This window comes from Pelodiscus sinensis, chromosome 12 (assembly GCF_052426305.1).
Source record: "Pelodiscus sinensis isolate ZL-2025 chromosome 12, ASM5242630v1, whole genome shotgun sequence".
In the NCBI taxonomy this organism is placed as follows: Eukaryota; Metazoa; Chordata; order Testudines; family Trionychidae; genus Pelodiscus; species Pelodiscus sinensis.
Genome location: NC_143063.1, coordinates 1126486 through 1148221, shown reverse-complemented (window position 1 = coordinate 1148221; position 21736 = coordinate 1126486). Strand labels below are relative to the sequence as shown.

The 21736-nt window shown below is 53.2% G+C and overlaps 2 protein-coding genes across 2 annotated transcripts in view; both read left to right on the top strand.

Annotated features, from left to right (window-relative positions):
* AARS1 (alanyl-tRNA synthetase 1) overlaps positions 1-13086 on the top strand; it is a 30598-nt gene extending 17512 nt beyond the window's left edge. The window contains exons 10-21 of the mRNA XM_075940621.2: positions 911-1035; positions 2784-2928; positions 3582-3760; positions 5057-5170; positions 5991-6197; positions 7625-7809; positions 7896-8004; positions 8868-8981; positions 9442-9561; positions 10058-10144; positions 11663-11776; positions 12503-13086. Of these exons, the coding sequence (XP_075796736.2) occupies positions 911-1035; positions 2784-2928; positions 3582-3760; positions 5057-5170; positions 5991-6197; positions 7625-7809; positions 7896-8004; positions 8868-8981; positions 9442-9561; positions 10058-10144; positions 11663-11776; positions 12503-12688 (1685 nt within the window). The 3' untranslated portion in view covers positions 12689-13086. The remainder of the gene's footprint in view (positions 1-910; positions 1036-2783; positions 2929-3581; positions 3761-5056; positions 5171-5990; positions 6198-7624; positions 7810-7895; positions 8005-8867; positions 8982-9441; positions 9562-10057; positions 10145-11662; positions 11777-12502) is intronic.
* A 1423-nt stretch (positions 13087-14509) lies between these two features.
* Positions 14510-15558, top strand: EXOSC6 (exosome component 6). Its single transcript, XM_075940622.2, is given in 2 exon segments — positions 14510-15107; positions 15109-15558. Coding segments are annotated over 2 exon segments (843 nt in total). The 5' UTR covers positions 14510-14565; the 3' UTR covers positions 15410-15558.
* The last annotated feature ends 6178 nt before the right edge of the window (positions 15559-21736 follow it).

The window sequence follows — 21736 nt, the reverse complement described above, 5'->3', positions numbered from 1 at the left end:
GGCTTGGCTCCCATAGCAGAGTTAGTGGGGTGACAGTGCATTGTTACAATGTATCTCTGCAATGTCAATTTCAAGCAGCCCCTTGCACAAGCTTGAGCATGTCCTGGGACACAGAGGGGGGGCTGTTTCTGGCTACATAGGATTATATTCTTAACATTTCTAAGTTACATGACCTAATACATTATATTCTAAAGGGGCAATAATAATAATAAATCTAAACATTTAACAATCTTAACTAATAATAATAATAAGAATTAATAATAAATCTAAACACTTTAAGTTGTGGGGAACAAATTATGGGGAGTCACTTCCATTTGGGGGAATCATTTTCAATACATTAATATGTTATCCCTACAATTCCCCATGCACCAACCTGTTGCTGCCTTAGCTCTGACTGCAAGTTCTGTCCTTGGGCTGTCTGATGGTTCCTATTCTGGTTGAGTGGTGATCTCTTAGGCTACGTCTAGACTGCAAGCCTCTTTCGAAAGACCCTCTTTCGAAAAAGCCCTGTTTTCATGCAATAGCACCTCTTTTCAAAAGATGACTTTTGAAAGACATTATTCCTCGTAGAATGAAGTTTACCGCCATTGACAAAACTGACGCGTTCTTTCGATTTACTGTCGACAGAACACGGTGGTAGTCTAAATGCAGGTACAGTTTTTTTCGAAAAAACCCTGTAGTCTAGACACACCCTTACTGGAGAGCTGGTCACTAGAGCCTGGATTGAGATGCACCTGCAGACTGCCACCCCTGACTGCCAGTGCCTGTTAGCCATGCACATCTCCAAGGTCCACTGCAGGCCTCCCCATTTGCCAAGCTGGCCTGGTCTCTTTGGAAGCTGGTTTGCTCTCTGGCAGGAGGGTAGTGGGTTTTTTCAGGGAGACCTGATTGATCTGTTTCTCCTCTCAAGGGGACACTGCTTGGCTGCTGTATGACACTTATGGCTTTCCTGTGGATCTCACTGGACTAATTGCTGAGGAGAAGGGCCTCAGTGTGGACATGGAAGGCTTCGAGGAAGAGCGGAAGATGGCTCAGGTAAAGCCCTTTTGCATTGACCCTACTACCAGGAGTGGGCAGAGGGCACTGTTGTGGGAGGACTCCTTTGTTATTGGCTTGAGGGAAGGACACCGCTCCTTTACAAAAGTGTCTCTGAGGAGATCTGACATTGAGCACCCTGGCCATGTTGCCAGGGCAGGCTGGGGCAAAGCACAGTAAGTCTGGGTGGAGGGCAGGCCCTGAGAGTCCAGCCTTGTTTGCATGGTGGAGCACTGGGCACGTCTTCTCCTAGTAGGGTGCATAGCTTCTTGCCAGCTCACATGGAGCTTTTACCCCAGTACCCTCTTGGGAAGGCTGGGTTCCCCAAAGCAAGCAGGTTGCATGAGAACCAGCCCTGCTGTCTCTCACTGGGGTCTGTGCAGATGTTGCTTTCCTTCCTTCTTTCCCAAGAACACAGCAATCAGTCTCCCATGTTGTCCACAGAGACTCCGCACATCCCATGCAGAGATTCCTGCTTCTGTGGGACACCTGCCTTTGCATCTGCCCTGGCGAGTGTCTCCCCTGGCTTCTGTCTTTGCCACTTCACAGGTTCTTCAGAAACTTTGCCCTCTAGTGTGCAGCCATTGGATGAGCACCTGCCCCAGACTCTCTGACTGTGTTTCGTTAGGTTGGGCTAAGGCTTCTTCAGTGAGAGTGTAGCCAACAGCAATCTCTGGGTAGAGGGTCTCTACTTTGAGGCACTCCAACATGCTAGAAAAATTCCAGACCCTAGCCAGAAAGAGTGGGGCCTCAGGGTGCTTGCACTCAGGGCTTTTGCCTTGCAGGGGGCCCTGGTTCAGGGACCCATTGAAACTAGCTCCCGGCCCCCTGGGTGAGAACTGCTGCTCTAAGTGGTTTCTGGGACTCGTATCATGTAGTGCTGCGTTTGTGGGACTGGGAAGCCACCTGGGTCGTCATGCCAGAGCCTGTCTCTGCATGAAGGGGGAAAGGAGAAACCCAGCTCTTCAGTTCTACAGTGTCCAGTCCAACAGAGCTCCTGCCTCCTGAGGAATGACCCAGGAGGCCATGGTTTTAGTTTGTGGGAGCACTGGTGTAGTCCGGCTCCAGGCAGCGTGGTGTGATCTAGGCATGCTTGGAATGCAGCTGAGCTAGCTGCTGTTGAACCGTGGCCTTCCACTGTCATTGCGATCAGCATGGGCACTGCCCGGGGCAAAGAGGACCGCCAATCACTTGTTTAGACATACCCCCTAAAATCCAGCTACGTTCCTCATGCCACCCACTGAGCAGGTTTGGAGCGCTCCAGTCGTGCACAGCTGGGCCGCTCACAGCTTGCCTGCTCTGCAGGGCAGCCAGATTGCTGTAGAACAGCTGTGGTAGGAGCAGAGCCCTCGCTAGCCCTTTCCTTTAGCAGAAGCTAAGTAGAGAGTGGGTGGATAGGATGGGATTGCTGCCCAAGTGCTGCCAGTCACCCTGCTTCAGAGTCTCTCTCGCCTAAGGCCCTTAAAGAGTGCTCCAGGGGGGCATACGGTGGATCCCTGCCACCCACCAGAGCCATCCCTCACCTTGGTTTGTTGGCAGATTTGTTGTGAATATCGGTGTGATTGATGTGGGTCTACAACATAGACTCAACTTGGTCCGGGATGTTGGTGTCCATTCTGCTGCAGTCGCCTCCAGCCCCAAATGTGCTGCTAAAGCCCAACCAGCCGATCCACAAGAGTGGGATCCCCTTGGCAGTACTGAGGGGTCTTTTCCCTGTTCCTAACGCTTCCACCTGTTGCCATTCTCAGCTGAAGTCTCAGGGCAAGGGAGCCGGTGAGGAAGATCGCCTCATGCTAGACATCTATGCTATTGATGAGCTCCGCACCCGGGGACTGGAGGTGACAGACGACTCGCCCAAATACAACTACACGTCGGATCCTAGTGGTACCTACGGTATGTGGTGCTGCTCTCTGCGTGATTCCCCTCCCCCCGCCTTGCGTTGCAGGTCTTGTGTTGTCAGGCCTGGAAGCTAGTCTGCAGACTCTGCCATGACTTGCAATACAGCTGAGCGAGGGCACCTTTATGTCTTCCTGCATCTTGCCCCTTCCCCCAGCCTGGTGATCAGCTGATGGCCTTTAGGGGGAAGGAGAGGGGAGAACCACGCATGGGCTGGCTGCTGCCAGTGGAGGGTAGTGCAAATCAGAGGAGCAAATCCACCGCCTGGCAGGAGAAGTTACTAATCATTTGGAGCCAGAGTGATTGTCCAGTTCATTTGCTCCCTGCCTGACCAGAGGGACTGTAGTGGTTCTTTTTCACTCCTGCCGCATATCTGGGCTTTCCCTGGTACCTTGGCCGGTGCGCTGCTCACGGATCCAAGCCTTGTGCTCTGTGCTGTACCAACACAGAGAGGCATCCCTGCCCCTCTGAGCTGATGAGCTCAGTGGCCTTTCCTTTCCAGTTAAGTGTCCCCCTGGAGTTTCCACTGGCAGTTTTCTTTCCTCACTTCTTGTCTGAAACTGGAGCATCCACTCCAGAGGTGGCTGCTGGACACGTGTGTCTGACTGTGTGTAGAGGCTGGGACTGACCTGCCTCTCCCCCCGCAACAGTGTTTGAGAGCCCAGTGGCCACGGTGCAAGCAATCCGCTGGGAGAAGAGGTTTGTGGAGGAAGTGTCCACAGGCCAGGAGTGCGGCATAGTGCTGGACAAGAGCTGCTTCTACGCCGAGCAGGGCGGGCAGATCTACGATGAGGGCTACCTGGTCAAGGATGACGACAGCAGCGAGGATGTAAGTGACCAGGCACTTGTGTGCTAACATACAAACAGAACCACTCCTGAGTGCCGTTCTTGGGGGAGGAGGGATGAAGAGGCAGTGAGGGCTGGGGAAGGAAGGGTGGAGCAATGGATAGTGCTTGGACTTGGGCTGTGGGAAACCAAGGTTCAATTCCTTGACCACGGACAAGTCGTTTAGGCTCTCTGTTCCCCACCTCTATAGTTGTAGGTGCCTAGAAATGTCAGGCTGGAGGCCGTCTGAGCCAAACCCCCGGACTGAGGCAGGGCCATTAAACATGGACCAGCCCAGACAGGTGTCGGTCCAACCCATTCTTCAAATCCTTCAGTGATGGGGATTCCACAACCAACCTTGGACACTGTCCCAGAGTTTTGTTACCCTTAGAAAGCTTTTCCTGATGTTGAACCTACATCTCCCTGGCTGCAGATTAAGCCCTTTACTTACCTCCAGGGAGGATGGAGCACAGCTGATCTTCATTCCCTTTGTACCGGCCCTTGACATACCTGACCCGGCTTTCCTCATAGGCCAGGCTTTCTGAACAATTGGTCTCCTCTGGACTCTTTCCAGTTTGCCCGCATCTTCCTTAAAGCATGGTGCCCAGAATAGGACAGTGTTCCCAGCTGGGACCTTGGCAGAGCTGAGTACAGGAAAGCTCCCTCCCACATTTTACATGCAACACTTCTGCAAGTGCATCATGTTCCCGATTCAGATTCCATTTGTGATCCACTAACCCTCCCTAACGCTTTCCCGCAAGACAACTAACTGGGCAGGGGCCCCGCTTTGTAGCTGGACGTTTGATTTTTTTTTTTTTCCCCCTGGCCAAAGCAAAGTATTGAATGCCATCCTGTTGATGACGACAAAGGGGAGCATAGCCCTGACCTGCCTCCTGGGGTGTGCAGATAAGTGCTACAGATGGTTGAGGGCTCATACGTGATGGAGACCAAACAAGTACCATGACCCTGAGGGGTCAGGAATTCGGCAGGCCCCTTTTTGGCTCTCTCTGTGAGTGTCACTAGCTGACTGTTTGGCGATGGGAATCAGGGCTTGACTGAGCACTGCGTTGTATTCTCCAGAGCACCTCTCTTCCTCTGTCTTCATTTAATTTTCTAGCTCATAGTTTGTCCCCTGCTCCCACTGCAGCTGTCAGTCACCAAAGAGAGGTGGCCGACCCACTCATGCTGCCTGAGAGGCCTGTGTTCCTGGAGTTTACTCTTCCGGGGCCTTCGTTGCCGTCCAGGGGCTGGGTGGAATAATAACCGCAGCTCCCTCTGTGCTCTCCCCCATCTGCTACAGAAAACAGAGTTCACAGTGAAGAATGTGCAGATCCGGGGGGGCTATGTGCTCCACATGGGAACCGTCTATGGGAGCCTGAAAGTGGGAGACCAAGTCCGTCTGTATATTGACGAGGTGAGTTAGTCATGCTGTGCTGGTGACTCTCCGGTGAGAGAGTGACAGCTCCTTTTCCTCCACTAGTAGGCAGCCAGTGCCTGCTCCCACCACGGCGTCCCAGCAGAAGATCTGGGCCTTTCTTTCCCAGAGTGCAGTGGTTCCATGCTGTGTGGCTGGCGACCCCTGCCTCCCAGAGAGCCTTGAATGCAGTCATTGGCTTGCAGATGTCCTTTAGCCGAGCTGGGGTTGAGCCAAGAGTCCCCTGGGAGCTGGAAGATGGAATTGGTGCACTGTCCTAAAGGGTTAACGTGCTGTAGGTTAGACTGGGGCACAAGTGAAATCCTGGCCAGTTGCCCTGCTGGCTACGAGGTTTCAATTTTTCTCTCAGGTGACATCAGTGTTAGCAGAAGAAGCTTGGCTGAACTGTAGACTGTAAAATCTTCTACTGCTCTGCTGTAGGCAGGCAGCCTGCTACTCCTTGGGCACCTGCCACTGTGCCTTGTCCCCTCCAAAGGGAAGTTTCGGGTCCGGGGCGCTCTGGCCTCTCGCCAAGCACAGCCAATCAGCTGGAGATGTGAGGGGGGCTGGGAACTAGATTGAGACTTTTGCTGTTGTTGGCCCCAAAGAAGTCTCATACTGAAGCTGCTTTCGTTCTCTCCCTCCTGCACTATCCCAGATTTCTCCTGAAGCAGAACTAGTCTGTAACTGTAACCTGCTCTACTCTGTCCCACTACAGTCAGGGCTCACTGGTTAGGCCAGGGGTGTGTGAGCAGGAGGCGCATGGCAGCTCCTCCCACACCAAGGCCTTCAACAGTTGCTTTCCCTCTGCTCCTTGCAGCCCAGGCGGAGACCCATCATGAGCAACCACACTGCCACCCACATCCTCAACTTTGCCCTGCGCTCGGTGCTGGGGGACGCAGACCAGAGAGGGTCCCTGGTTGCCCCCGACAGGCTGAGATTTGACTTCACTGCCAGGGGAGCCATGTCCACCCAGGAGATCAAGAAAACAGAAGAGATTGCCAACCAAATGATACAGGAAGCCAAGGTGCGTCTGAGCAGGGGCACCACCTCTGGCATGCTGGGAGCAGCAGGCTCAGGTTGCCGCTGTGTTCAGTCCATGGTGTTAACCCTCCCCTGAGGGGATGCTTCTACACACTAGAGATGTTAATTTTCGAGTAACTGACTAATCGAGGGCTGTTGCGACACATCGAAGGCGAAAGTGCTGCGGGGACCACGGGACCAGCAGGGCGGTCTCCCGCCGACTCATGCTCCCCCACTGCATTTCAAAGCGGCAGCACTGCACGGAGCCCAGGTCAGCAAGGGAATCCTCAGCTGTTCCCAGGCTCCTCAAGGAGCCACTTTGAAACGCCACATGCAGCAAGTATTCCACATGTATTCTGATAGAGGCAGCAAGGCGGGGAGGGGGGTGACTAGTCAACTCGACTATTCAATAAGCATTTGCTTATCAGCTATTCGACTAGTTGTTCACATCCCTACTCTACCTACACACACACACACACACACACACACAGACACACACACACACACACACTCTCTCTCTCTCTCTCTCTCTCTCTCTCTCTCTCTCTCTCTCTCTCTCTCTCTCTTCCCCCCCTCCCCCCCCCCCCCAAGCCCTGGGCCAAGTGGGCATCATTGGCCAAGAGAATGCAGGGGGGTCAGGCAGACTGACACATGCTGCATCGACAGCCCCGTTTGTTCCTTCCTGTCTGTTAGCAACTGTGAAATTGCTGGGTGGAAGCAGAGTGAGGATCCCCATGGTCTCCTGGCAGCAGCTCACCCGCATGTCTCTGCCCAGGTTTCATCTCAGACATGCCCTGAATATCTCCTGCTGGGAAACTGACTCTCTGCTTCTAGCTGCATGCCCCTCTTTTTGGATTAGGTCCAGAGGTGACTGGTGTGGGCCTGTAATATGGCTCAGACCTGAGGGGGGATGCAGTGATACTGAAAAGCTGGGAGTATGAGGAGCTGCTCTTTGTTGGCCTCTTGGTATAAACTGAGATTTCCTGCTGAGATGTGGCCTTATTTTTCACTGGAAAATACAGAGTTAAAGTGAACTTTGAGCCTCATTTCCCAGAATCGAAATTGGCCTGTATTCACTGCCCCGTTCTCAGTGAGCATGACCTCTCTTTGGTGGGGTGGCCAGTAGATGTACTGGTGGTAACTGTACTCTGGTTTGGAAAAGCACACAGGTGTTGCTGGATCACTGCTGTGGGATCCTTTGGGAGCTGAAATCTGCCAGGCTATGACTCGAACTCTCTAAGCAGCGGTTAGCACAGAACGGGGGGGGGCATCTTGGAGGAGAAAGAGTTGAGGCAAATGGAACTGTGGCTTATTGAAAGTGAGGCGAAAAGTTCTGATGCTTTGGCTGCAGCCGTTAACCTGTATCTGCATTTCCGTCTGTGCTGGCTCTGGCCACTGCCCAGCTGATCCCCTTTGCTTTGCCGTCCCCAGACAGTATATGCCAAGGATTGTCCTCTGGCAGCAGCCAAAGCCATCCAGGGCCTGCGGGCTGTGTTTGATGAGACCTACCCCGATCCTGTGCGAGTCGTCTCCATTGGCATCCCTGTGGAGGACATGTTGGCCGACCCCTCCAGCGCAGCTGGCTCCATCACGTCTGTTGAGTTCTGCGGAGGAACGTGAGTGTCTGACCAGGAGGAGGATGGGGAGCCGTGATAGGGCTTTAGCCATCTCACCTTGGGGCTCATGTCTGTTGTTTCCAAAGACACCTGCAGAACTCCAGCCACGCTGGCCCTTTGGCCATAGTCTCTGAAGAAGCGATTGCTAAAGGCATCCGGAGGATCGTTGCAGTCACTGGCGCTGAGGCACTGAAGGTAAGTGGGGAGAGAAGGGGGGAGTCATTGTGAAATTCTGGAGCATGAGTGTGAGGCAACCCCATCACAGACAAGAGATTTTCATATTCATTAAAGACTGAGCCAGACCCTCCTTACCCCACTGACTCCACTTGACACCAGCCGAGCCCTTGACCCCATGTGCCAGCAGCATTTACAGCTTCAGAGCTGCAGGTCCAGTGAGTGAGGTTCCCTGGCCAGGCCTGCAGTCAGAGGGCTGGGGAGCCATCCGAGTAACACGGCACACCCTCCAGCGGGGTGAGACTGGCCAAGCAAGGGGAGACTGCTGAGCAGTGCCAGGGTCTGCACTCGGGTCATGCCAAGCCAGGGTGATGGGAGGAAAGCCAGTGAAAGGGGTAGAACTGCTTTCTGCTGGCCTGGCGGCGGCTGCACTTCCATTCTTGGCGACAATGCTTTCCCAGCTCTTGGCACAATAGATCTGCAAGTGTCCTCTTTCTTCTGTACTTACTGAGCAAATGGCACAAAGAACCCTGCCGCAGGGATCTCTTGGGATGCTCACTGTATTGTATTACGTGAACAAAAACTAGACATCACCAACGTTGTAGTCCTCATGCTGTGGGTTGTAAACTGGTCCCTAGCTGGGTCAAGAAGAGGAGTTTTCCCCAGGGTCTGTGAGGTGTCTGTGGCGTTTCATGGCTTTCTCTACAGCATCTGACATTGGCAGGATCAGGAGGGAAGTGGCCCGTACTGGGTGTAAGATTGGACAAGCTCTGCCTTCTTGAGCTGTGCTGCTCCCTGGGGGAATGTGTGTGTGTCTTGTTTCTGTCCCTGGCTGCGGGGTGTTGAGCAGCCCAGCGCGCAGTAACCCTCCATTCTGCTCTCAGGCCCTAAGGAAAGCGGACAGCCTCATGACATCGCTCTCTGCCCTGGAGGCCAAAGTGAAGGTCCAGACTGTTCCCAATAAGGACGTGCAGAAGGAGATTGCAGACCTCAGCGAGGTAGGGTTGGGACCCCCAGCGCCCCCGGGAGCACTGCTTCAGATGAGCAGAGCAGAAGTGCGATGCCTTAGCCTGGGTCCTTAAATTGAAGCATGTCACTTTGGAGTTAGGACCCTGGGTTTGGGGGACGTGTCCAGTGCTGCTGGGAAAAGGCGGGTTCCTGTGTGACCTTAGGCAAGTCACGGGATCTCTGTGCCTGTCCACTAGCGACAGTCACCCTGCCCTGCCTCACAGGTGTTGGGTGGCATTCGGACACTACGGTATGCTAGGTGGACTGTGCATTGCAGATTGAGCAAATGTTACCTCATTCCCTGTCTCGTGGCATTAGGAAGGGGGCTTTTTACGGGGTGCTCCATTCGAGAAGCTTTTTGGGTTGAAAGCCAGTTCATTGGGGTTGGGAGCACAGAAATGGCTGTCCGTTGTGGTAGGCCAAGAGCCTGAACCCTTCTTCTGCTTCCAGGTGCTGGCTACCGCAGTGATCCCCCAGTGGCGGAAGGATGAGCTGAGAGAGGCTCTCAGAGCGCTGAAGAAGGTTATGGACGACCTGGACCGTACAAGCAAAGCAGACATCCAGAAACGAGTGAGTCCATGAGCCCTGCTGAATAATGCTAGTGGGATGGGGGGTCCTGTGGCCATCTGTGTGCGCTCTGCTTCCTGCTCCCAACCCAAACAAATGGATGCTGCTCTCCTCCCTTTGGTGTTGCCTAAATGGGGGGGTACCCAGCCTTTCTATTCAAGGTCTCTTTTCCCCTGTGCAGTCTGTTCTTTCTTCCCCCAGGCCTCAGCAGCTTGCTCCGGCCAGTGAGATTGGACAGCCTTCTGTAACAGTAACAAATGTTTTCAGCTGACCCTGGGGTGTGTTGCACAAATGGTGTGTCCGTTGAAACTCAGTACCCCCCCTCCCGGCCAGAAAAGTGAGCTGGCCACACGCTGGGCTGGCCTACTGTTGGGGTCCGTGCAGGATTGGGCAGAGGGATGGGAAAGGTGGGGAGTTTGAAGTCTCTCCCTGTCACTAGTAGGCCTCCTGTGTCTGAGCAACACCCAGTATTCCCGTGTGACTCTACTTGCTCTTGCAGGTGCTGGACAAGACCAAGCAGCTCATTGACAGCCACCCTAACCAGCCACTGGTGGTCCTGGAATTGGAGAGTGGCGCTTCAGCAAAGGTAACTCAGCTTCTAGGCAGAGCAGCCTCCTCGGCTCCCTCCGTACACATGGGAGCTTGGAACCTTGCCTCTGAATTCGTGCTCCCACAGCGTACTCCAAGCACAGCCTGTTTGAGAGCCTCCATCCGGGGCGCAGACCAGGGGTGGTGTGTGCTGCTGTTCACAGCCTGGGTCTCTGCACCCTTCCTGCTGCTTTAACTGGGAGGAGCTCCAGAACTTGATCTTCTAGCTCTCACAGCTCCACTTCCAGTCTGGCTGAGGATGGGGATCCCTTGAACTTCCGTCTCTGGCCCCAGGAAGTCTAAGCAGTTCTGGTGACCCCATGGAAGTGGGGGCCTGACCCAGTTTGAGAACCACTGCTCTAGAATTCTCTTTTGGGGCCATTACTGCAGTCTGCACAAATGCTGCATCTGCGTTCTAGCTCCAGAGTCCAGGTGCTTTTCTCTGTGGGGTGCTGCTGGAGGTGTCCCGGGGATTGTGCATCCGCACAGCCTGTCCTGGGAGTTGTGTAACTGCACCAGTTCTTTCTCTGAACGAGGGCGCTCCATCTCTTTTTGGGAAGATTATGTGCCTGGTGCTTAGGGACTTCTTCCCAGTCAGTGAAGCCTCTCCACCTTCACCTTTCTTGCAGCCCATTTCTGTTCACTGGACAGGGCCTTGCCTAGTCCAATACCCTGCACTCATGGCAGGACTGAGCATTACCTAGATCATCCCTGACAGGTTTGTATCTAACTTGCTCTTAAATATCTCCAAGGATGGAGATTCCACAACCTCCCTGGGCAATTTATTCCAGTGTTTAACCACCCTGACAGGTAGGAAGTTTTTCCTAATGTCCAACCTAAACCTCCCTTGCTGCAGTTTAAGCCCATTGCTTCTTGTCCTGACCTCAGGTTAAGGAGAACCATTTTTCTACAGTCTTTGCAACAATTTTTTATTTATTTGAAAACTGTTATCAGGTCCTCTGTCTTCTCTTCTCCAGACTAAACAAGCCTATTTGTTCAGTCTTGCCTCGTAGTTGGTTTCTAGATTTTTAATATACATATATTTTTTTTGCTCTGGACTTTCTCCAGTATATCCACGTTTCCTGAAATGTACCTAGAACTGGACCCACTACTCCAGTTGAGACCTAATCAGCTCATAGTAGAGCAGAATTACGTCTTGTGTTTTGCTTATAAAACTCCTGGTGATACATCCCAGAATATTGCTTTTTTCCAACACTGTTGACTCATATTTAGCTTGTGATCTACTGTGATCCCTAGATCCCTTTCTGCAGCACTCCTTCCTGGGCAGTCATTTCCCATTCTGTGTGTGTGAAATGATTGTTCCTTCCTAAGTGGAGCACTTCTCTCCTTATTTAATTTCATCCTGTTGATTTTAGATCATTTCACCAATTTATGCAGCTCGTACCTTCAGGGCCACTGGGGACTGTCCTGGCTGTGGCTGCAGAGGGATCTGAGAGCCTGCAATGTGGTGTCAGGAGCTGGTTCTTGCCATGACTCGGTGTGCATGTCTCCACAGGCCCTGAATGAATCTCTGAAGCTGTTCAAGGCTTACTCCCCTCAGACTGCGGCCATGCTCTTCTCTGTGGATAGCGAAGCTGGGAAGATCACTTGCTTATGCCAAGTACCTCAGGTAGTACTGTGTGTGTGCCCTTCCTTGTGCCGCCCTGCAGCCATTCAGATGGAGTGTCAGACTGGTGGGGGGGGCGTACTTCAGGATTCTTGCACCCCTCATGCACAGGGAAGTCCACCTTCCAGCCTCTTCCCTATCTGCATCTCCCCTCCCCCCGCCCCTTTCCAGTAGCAGTAGCCCTGCTCCTGACCCTGGCTCCTGGGGATGGGGTGTGGAGACAGGGATAGAAACATGAAATGGGCAGCTTCCACCGAGGAGGGGCTCTAAAGAAGCATTACTCTGTGTTTCTTCTGATTCCTGTTCTGTCTCTGACTGCCCCTTCAGCCTTACACCACATGTCCAATGGCATATTCCTCTGGTGGGGTCGGTGGGTTTTGTTCGGTTACTGCTGCGAGTGCAGGGCTTGGCCTTGACTTTTGTAGCTCTGATTTTGAAAACAAATAATGTTTGAGAGGTGAATCATGGAGTACACAAGACAAATCAGACTCCTGAAAGGGGGTGCGATCACAGAAGACCCTTTGAGGCTATTGCTGTCACAATAGGCAGTGATCTTGAAAGATTGAGAGCCACTGATTCAAACCCACTCACCTGCCCGGAAAAGACGTTTCCTTCCTTTCCTCCCTCCCTGGCATTGTCAGCCACAGCACAGAGCCTGGAAATCCTGCCTTCCCCAGCAGTCACTCCAAACCTGCTGTCTTTAAAAGAATCTGAATTCTTGCTTTCCAGGAGCTAGCCACCAAGGGCCTGAAGGCAAACCAGTGGGTGCAGGAGGTGACGGGTCTGATGGATGGCAGAGGCGGTGGGAAAGATGTATCTGCCCAAGCTACAGGAAAGAATGTTGACTGCCTAGAGGAGGCTCTGAAACTGGCCACAGACTTTGCCAAGCTCCACCTTGGTGAGCTGAAGAATTGACCTAGTGCCCCTGCACTGACTCTCAACACATCAAGGAATGCCCTCAACTCTCCTCAGCCTGGCCGATAGGTTACAGTGTAGTGGGGCTTGTGAAGATGGATCCTGCTCCTCATTCCTTCTGAATCCATTTGCTTGAGGCATTAGCAGACTAAAAGCAGAATCAACAGCTTGTGTCCTAATCCAGCTCTGATGAGGTCTCCCGGTAGCCTGTATTGAATCATGTCACTTTCATCCTCTGTTCCTTGTCTAAAGTCAAGCTGACAGTACTGACCTACTTCCCAGGCTACTGTGAGGATTAACTAGCTAATGGTGTAAAGTCTGCAGAGCACAGTCCAAGGTGCTAATTGTTAGCAAATACTGTCACACTTCTACAATAAATTAACATGCATCAAAGCCAAGAGTCTGTGTGTACCACCTTCACCCCTGTGTTACTACACTGGAAGCATGAGCTGCAATGAGGCTGGGTGTCGAAGGTGGGGATCCAACCTGCTAGAGTATTTTGAACCTCACCACTGTTACCAGCTGTTGATAATACAGGAAGTTTGCAGAGGAGTGACTGGTACCACATTCCCTGTAATTCTCTGAAGTGCCAGCCTTGGGATGGTCAGAGGTGACAGGGCTGAGCTACTCTGCATGGGAGCAAAAGCCAGAGACAAGGCAGGTGGGAGCACTGGCCTGCACTGACCCATGGCCCACAGCTACTGCAAGGGTGCCTGCTGTCAGTGGGGGCTTCACACACCCTACCTCAGGGAGTGCCCAGTAACCTTGAATCTCCAGGGAGGCTGTAGGAACACTTGTCAGCCTCATGCTTCCTCAGCTGGGGGGGTCACTGTTCCCACTCAGGAGCCTCAGGGGGAGTTTGGCCTCTCATTAATTTGCTCTCCTACTAGCCCCATGTGAGCCTCCTCCCCCTCCATTACCACTCAAGCCCCCCTTGTCAACTAGGGTTGTCAGGTGTCCAGATCTTGACTGGAACACCCAGCTGAAAGGAACCATCCTGGCACCACTCAGTGCTGCTGGGAGCTACTTGCGGTAAATGCTGTCAGGAACCTGATCTCCCTGCTGCCCTACATCCTACCCAGAGCAGCCTTCTGCAACCCAAATCCCTCACCCCTACCCCATCCCAGTCTGCATCCCCAGCTACAGCCCTCCTGTCCTGCCCTAGCCTGGTGAAAATGAGTGAGCATGTGAGGGAGAATAGGGAGAGTGAGCAACAGGAAGGGGGCATGAAGTGAGTGGAGAGCAGGGAGGGAGGCAAGGGTGTTTGGCTTTAAGTAGAGTTAGCGATAGGATGGGGCTTCTCCCTACTGCCAGCCCCTGAATAGCCCTGCCCACCATTATCACTGGGCCCCCTTGCTAATCTCCCCTGCTGCTGGCCCCCCTCACTAGCCCCCTGCCCTCCCCACCTTGCCATTATCTGCCCCTTTGCTAACTCCCCCCTCTCCTGCCACCCTTCCCTGCTGGAAAAACAAGGACTAATCTGATAGCACCTCAGAGACTAACCAAGTGTGGATGGCGGGGTGAGGCTTCCCAGCTCCAGATGAACCTGCGCCCCGCTGTGCCCGGCTCATGATCCCAGCTCCGCTGTGTTAGTCTGTAAAGGGCTACCAGACCACTCCTTGTTTTTCCCTCCCCTGCTCTGTTGGCCCCGCCCCCTCGCTAACCCGCTCTGCTGTCACCGTTGGCCCCGCCCCCTCGCTAACCCGCTCTGCTGTTACCGTTGGCCCCGCCCCCTCGCTAACCCGCTCTGCTGTTACTGTTGGCCCCACCCCCTCGCTAACCCCGCCCCCTGCTGTTACCGTTGGCCCCGCCCCCTCGCTAATCCCACCCGGGCCGTTACGGTTGGCTCCGCCCCCTCGCCGCTTCCCAGCCCCGCCATGCCGCTGGACCCGCGGCGCGTGCCGGGCCCCGAGGAGTCGCAGCCGCCGCTGCTGTACGCGGCGCCGGGCCAGGCGGCGGCGGCCGATGAGGCGGAGGCGGAGGCGGGGGCGCTGCGGCCGCTGCTGGCGCGCGCCGGGCTGCTGAGCCAGGCCGAGGGCTCGGCCTACGTGGAGCTGGCCGGCGGCACCAAGGTGCTGTGCGCCGTGCGTGGGCCGCGCGAGGCCGCCGAGGGCCGCGGCCGCCTGCTCTGCGACTTCCGCCGCGCGCCCTTCTGCGCCCGCGGCGCGCGCCCGCGCCCCGGCCCCGCCGCCGCCGCCCGCGAGCGCGAGCTGGGCCTGGCGCTGCAGGAGGCGCTGGCGCCGGCCGTGCGCCTGGCCCGCTACCCGCGCGCGCGCCTCGAGCTCACCGCGCTGCTGCTGCAGGACGGCGGCGCGGGCCTGGCCGCCGCGCTCTGCGCCGCCGCGCTGGCGCTGGCCGACGCGGGCGTGGAGATGTTCGACCTGGTGGTGGGCTGCGGCCTGTGCCGCGCGCCCCGGGCCCGCCGCCGCCTGGCGCCTGCAGCCCAGCGCGGCCCAGGAGCGCGCGGCCGCCGCCCGCCTCACCGTGGCGCTGCTGCCGGGCCTGGGCCAGGTGGCGGGGCTGCTGGGCAGCGGCCAGGGCGGCCCGCCCGAGAGCTGGGCCCAGGCCGTGCGCCTCGGCGTGGAGGGCTGCCAGCGCCTCTACCCGCTGCTGCGCCGCAGCCTGCTGCGCGCCGCCGAGCGCCGGGCCGGGCTCCCGCGGGGCCTGCCGCCCCCCGAGCGGGACCCCCCGGACCGGCCTCCTGCCCCGGACCGGCCCTGAGGGGCCCGCCCGGCCTCCTCCCCAAGACCGGCCCTGAGGGGCCCGCCCGGCCTCCTCCCCCTGACCGGCCCTGAGGGGCCCGCCCGCCCGGCCCCCTCCCCCGCCCGCCCGGACCGGCCCCCTCCCCCTGACCGGCCCTGAGGGGCCCGCCCGGCCTCCTCCCCCGCCCGCCCGGCCTCCCCGGCCCGCCCGCCAGGCTCCTTTCCCTGAAGCGCCCCCGAGGGCCCCCAACAGGCGCCAGCGGCTCACCCCTTTCCAATCACGGCCCCCTCCCAGTTCGCTGAGCCTGTAATGCAGACTATGGGCCAGCCCCCCCTTCCGGGAGTTAATGAAGGTCTCAGTGGCACAGCCCTCCCCAGTACATCTGTGATGAGATCAGGCCCCCTTTGGTGCTGGGCAGCAGCCCCTCCAAACTAGCTCAAGACCTGGCCCATCGCCAGTGTGGGGAGCAGCGCGGCAACCTCACCCCCCTGCGACTGGACTGCTAAGGGGCCTGATCCACGGAGTAGCCACTTTCTGGAGAGCCCCACGAGGAGGCAGTGTGACCAGAGCCCCAGACATTGCTCCACCTTGCAAGGGATATGAGTTGAATGGGGCCTCTCTACCAAGGAGGAACATATCATGGACTTTTGCATAGAGTGCCCCCGCACCCAGAGGGAAATTCACCAGCACCATGGCAAAATTGTGAACATTTCAACCGATATCGGGACTGAAAGCAAAGCCAGAATCTGGAGACTGAACATATGCAGGAGATCTCCTTGTGGCTTTTCTTCTCTATGCTGGCACCAGGTGGGGTGAGCTGGAGATGTCTTGTAGAAGAGACTTTACAGATGCAAGTCAGCACTGCAGAACTGACAAACTGTGGCAAACCTTTTAGGGCAAGTCCTTCCCATCCAATGGCAGCTACCATCCACCATAGAACTGTTTAAGTGGCTTTTTAAGTATAATAGAAATGGGGTTTGTACTTTATGGTTAACACAATTCAGCAGATGAGAGGTAAACTGTTTTGCAGGTGATTGGCTGCATGCAACAATGTGAGGCAGTTGAATCTTTCCATTGGTAGGATTAGACTTCCTTGATTTGTTGGTGTGCACAAATGTATTTGGTATGTGCTTCAGGGGGACGTGGGAAAACCCTCCCCCTCCTGCCTGAGATTTTAAATTGTTTCTATTGACTCCCACCTGATTCCTACGAAATGGCAAGAAATACTGTTGACCAGCAAGCAGTCTGTTTTATTAGATGGTTTAAAATGTTTCTCAGTGATTTTTTTTTTTTTTGGTGACATGTTGATTATATCTTAATTCTCCCCCAGAAAATCACGACTGCATTTTTCCTGGTTTTCAGTTCACTTTCCCTAAAAATTGAGAGATCTGCTAGTGTAATTATTTTGATTTGATCGGGCCCTTCCATTTCCTCTTTGGTTGCTGCTCTGCTTAGCATGGGTTCTTTATTGCATGTCAGTGTTTAATTTCCAAAGAGGCCAGTTAACGCAAATTCTCAATACAATGGACAGGTACCAATGCAGTTTTTTTCTTTCTCTGGGGTTAATGTAAATGTTATTACTTGACTACAACAGGAGAAATTGATAGAGAGCCTTTATCCTGAATCTGCTGTAATGTGTAACTCACCCAGCCCCTGGTTTGTATTGATTTGGAGGATGGGTTCCCAACAGAAGTGATGATGGAAAGGTTTGGTTGTATACTTTGGTGACTAAAATCTGAGCACCAGTCAGAAACCACTGCCCAGTGAACTCTAGTTAATATATAAGACCCATTTGTAACTCTCCACCAAAGAGAATTGATTGACTGGAGAACATTTTTATATTACAATAAATTTTCTTACTGGGAAGTTCATGTTTTCTTGGCTTTGATCTATGTGGGTCCTCTGCTCTGTAATGGGCCCTTTGATTAGAAAACTCTCCAAGTGAAATCCGTGATGTCCCCAGATGTCCTGAAGACTAAAACTCCATACTAGCAGGGCTAGCTTTCTCTTACTGCCCACTCTCCAGCTCTGAGTTCCCCTATTGTGAAGAGGATAGCTTTGTGCATAACAGCTCTACTCCTATGTAAAGGGGCCAGTTATGTAAATCTTTGCTTTGAAACTGGACTGAAGGCAACAGTTTCATCATAATGACTGAACAGCAAGCACATGATAATAACTGGGCTGGATTTGAGTCTTATCCTAGAGGGGAAGGCATTACAGCTGTTAGTGTTGTTCCAGAGGTGTAGATGTTTCAGTCTCTCTTCGATATTCATGAGTTCCCATCCTGGTATTTGAGTACTCCACAATCTTTAACACTCTTGTCCTCACGGGACAGGGAAATGCGCTTATCCCCTTTGTACAGGCTGGAATGGAGGTCTCAAGAACAAAACCAGGCTTCACTGCAAGAAAGGCGTGTATTTCCATTGAGAGAGCTGTTTTGGTATGAAATCCTAGAGTAGGGCAGGCACTGGAGTTTTACCTTGATGTGGCTAGCTATGGTCAGTCTTCTGGTGCAGGGCTGTTGGGTTCATCCTGATTGGCTAGGTTGAGGTATGAACAAAGCTGGGTTTTGTCTCCTAAGCTGTTACATGGAGGGAGTAAAGTGGAGTAGTGATCTCAATGGAAAAGTAATCTGTTTTTGCAGTGAAGACTTAGCCCTAAAGCGAGTCTAGTGGAGCAGGGAATTGAATCCAGGTGTCCTGGATGATATCACCATTAGGCCATCCTGCTGTTCCTCTGTGGCAGAACAGCATGCTGAGTTATCACAGGCAAAGGCTTATAAAGTAGAATGCCAAGACAGCACTGACTTTATGAAGGGCTTTGTTTGGGTTGAGAAGGGAGACATCTTTGATGCTAGCTAGTACCACCACCAGTTCCCTCTATGGGCCATTTATAGCTGTCTGCCAGGATGGTCGATTATTGGTTGGGCACAGAGGTACAGGTTGACCCTCTCTAGTCCCGCACTCGGGACCTGACTTGTGCTGAACCAGAGAATTTGCCAGACTACGGGGGGTCAGTATTGTCTACCAGCATTACTAACACTGCCACTGCTTGCTGGGCTCCTAGAAGACAGTTGGGGGTAAATTCGAACTAAATAACAGTCCAGAACACTGAGAACCAGAGCTGGTGGCTGTAAACAAACTTTATGGGACCATGGGGAAACTTGGACACACCCATAAGTGAACATCTGGCAAACTCAAATCATGTCAGCTCATGGATGGTGCCGGACTAGAGAGGTTCAGCCTGTTATAACAGAGAAGGCTTATTCAAAACTCTTGGGCTATGTCTACATTGGCATGATCTTGCGCAAATACTCCTTAACGCAAGAGTTCTTGCGTTACAGTATTTGCGCAAGAGAGCGTCTACGCTGGCATGTGCCTTTGCGCAAGAGATGAGCTTTTGCACAAGAGCATCCGTGCCAGTGTAGACGCTCTCTTGCACAAGAAAGCTCCCATGGCCATTTTAGCCATCGGACTTTCTTGCGCAAGAAATTCATGTTGCCTGTCTACACTGGCCTCTTGCGCAAGAGGGCTTATTCCTGAGCGGGAGCATCGTAGTTCTTGCGCAAGAAGCACTGATTTCACACATTAGAACGTCAGTGTTCTTGCGCAAGAACTCCCTGCCAGTGTAGCCAGCATGTTTTTGCGCAAAAGTGGTCGCTTTGGTGCAAGATCGCGCCAATGTAGACACAGCCTTGGGCTATGTGTGTAGACATACCTACACACAGGGCTCGCTGAGCCGTGGCGAGCCCTGCTCGCCAGCCATGCTGTCCAGCGCAGATCGCCTAAACCCAGCTCTAGGGCGAGTAGATTACATAGATTGTCGAGCCCTGGCTACACACATAGCCCAAGGCTTGTTCAGAACTCTTGGGCTATGTCTACACTGCAGGGTTTTTGCAGAAGAAGCCTTTTGCGCGAGAGCTGTAGCACAAAAAGGAGTTATTCTTCATGGGGAGAGGAATTAACTGTACCACAAAAAGCCTTCTCTTCTGCTGATTTCCTTGCACAAAAGTGCGCTTGAGGTATGGATGCTCTGTCAGTTTTTGCGCAAAAACCTTGTAGGGTAGACGTAGCCTTGTAAGTTTATTTGCTGATCTTTAGGTATAGCCCCTCTTGGTTGTAGCTTTGGGCTATAAAGAAGCTAGCAGGTACTCTGTGTGAACGTGGATCAGACAGGGAAGGAAGAAGATTTAAAGTGTTCTGAATTTCTCGCCCTGCGGTGAGCTATAACTAGTCCTTGACATTGAGCAGAGCTGCAGCAGGCAGGACGCTTTGAGTGAAGGGTACGGGACCTGACCAGTGCCAAACCAGAGAATTTGTCAAACCTCTTGAAGCAAGAAGGCCAGTTGATAAGACAATAAATAATGCTTTGTTGTGTAGCACAGGTCATAAGTGCTTTCAGAGCCTCCAAACAGGCCATAGGAAATTAAACCTCTAAACACCTTTGTGATGGAAGTAAAGCACATGATTAGCCAAGTCCTAGCTGATGGGGATGTTGAAGGGTTGGCAGATGACACTCTTGCCCCTCTGTTCAGCAAGGGAGGATGGTTATCTGTGCAGTAGGAAGACGACACTAAGATAACATTGCTTGTCAGGTTTCCGTCTGACAGTCTGGCTGCTGCATCCCTAAAGTTTGTCTGCAAATCTCCGTAATAGAGAAGGTCCCAGCTCAATTTCTAGTCACATGTGAACAAACCAAAGTGAGCCATTTCTAAAGCTATAGGCGGACAAGGAAGGTAGTAAACACAGCATCTAATTAGAGTGGTAAATAACTTGTATGCAAACATTGGAGCACAAGTGTTTCCTTCCTTGGGCCAAAACCACGCTCTGCTATTCTCTCAACTAAGTATTGCAGGGTAACTTGCACTCAGTATCACGCTTGCCCACCTTCTCTAGCTCTCCAGGCTCAGTAAAGTTATACACATTTTGCCTATTGATAATATAGCAGCCCAGGGTGCTACCAAACACCAACCTCTGGTAGCCATATGTTTACTAGGTGATACGCAATGAGTGCGGGTTTTGTTTTGGTGTTGATACCACTGGGGTGGAGATTTCTCCCTGAAGGTAAAAGAGTTTAGCAGCTAGCTCTGCAGTTGTCTTGTTTGTCAGGGAATTTGCATGCATACTTTTCATATGGGTTTCAGACGTTGTAGGCAAAGATGTCTAATTTCTGAGAACTGTTTTCATCTTCCAACCCAGTTCACTATCGCAATTAAGTAGACTGGTAATTGACAGAAACTCAGATACACCCTCTATCCCTAAAAAGAAGAAATTCTGCCATTTTATTCTCCCCTAGTTCCCTTTGACATCAGGTCCTCCTAAGTTTAACTGGAGCATTCTTGCCTTTTGGTGACAACTTCCATGCCCTGCACTCCTCTGCCTTCCCCCCCCCCTTCCCATTCCACGTCCTCTGCCCTTTCACCCCTTCATTCGGCTTGTGTCATGGGAGCAGCTGGACTGAAACAGATTCAGTCCTCACCACTATCAGTATTCCCCTCCGGGTGCCAGAGTGAAACTGCTCAGGCAGGGCTCCTGTGCCAGGGATGGGCGGAGGCGGTACAGTTATTACTCTTCCTTCTCTGACAGCTTCTAAGAAGCATTTTTAAAATCCTGGAGCAGGTGTCAGAGTCCCACTTCCAAACAGCCCCATTCATTGAGAGCAGGTCCTATAAACCTGTGGTATGAAACCGCCATGACCTGCTTCTGTGGCAGACAGGAGCAATCACCTCACCACACAACGGCCTTTCTGGCATCCCATCACTCGGCCATTTAAATGAAGCTGCACGGTGCACAAAATGCTCTTGTGCAGGCGCCGTCCTGTGTTAGTGGGAGGTGAGTCTAAATGGCCTAGCCCAATAAATCTTTTCAGTCTCTAATTGCTGAGATTCGGCTTATCTCGAGTCAGTCATTTCACTCCCACCAGCTGCCTCTGGCAGAGACTGAAATAGGCCGTGTCCAAGTTACCTTTCTCCCAGTCCGCACGGTCCTGTTCTGCGGCCATGGCATGGGGGCCCAGAAGTCAGGGCCTTGTGGCCACATTTCCTCCCTGTAAGAGGCAGCCAGTTCCATGGTGCCCTTTTCAAAGCTCTGGTTCATTCCCAGAGGTCTGTGGTGTGAGGCATGTTGATGTCACTGACTGTTTTAATTACAGCTGGCTTTAGGGCCTTATTCATGTTGTTAGGCATCTAGCATACTTGGCTAGATGGGCGCTTTCTAAACCAAATCCAGCCTTTCCCTGCAGACTGGACTCAGGCACATGTCTGACTGCAGGTTGACAAAGGCTGTTCTCTCAGATGTGAAAATCACAGCTGCACTGAAGAGGGAAAAGACACATCAGACGCCTGAA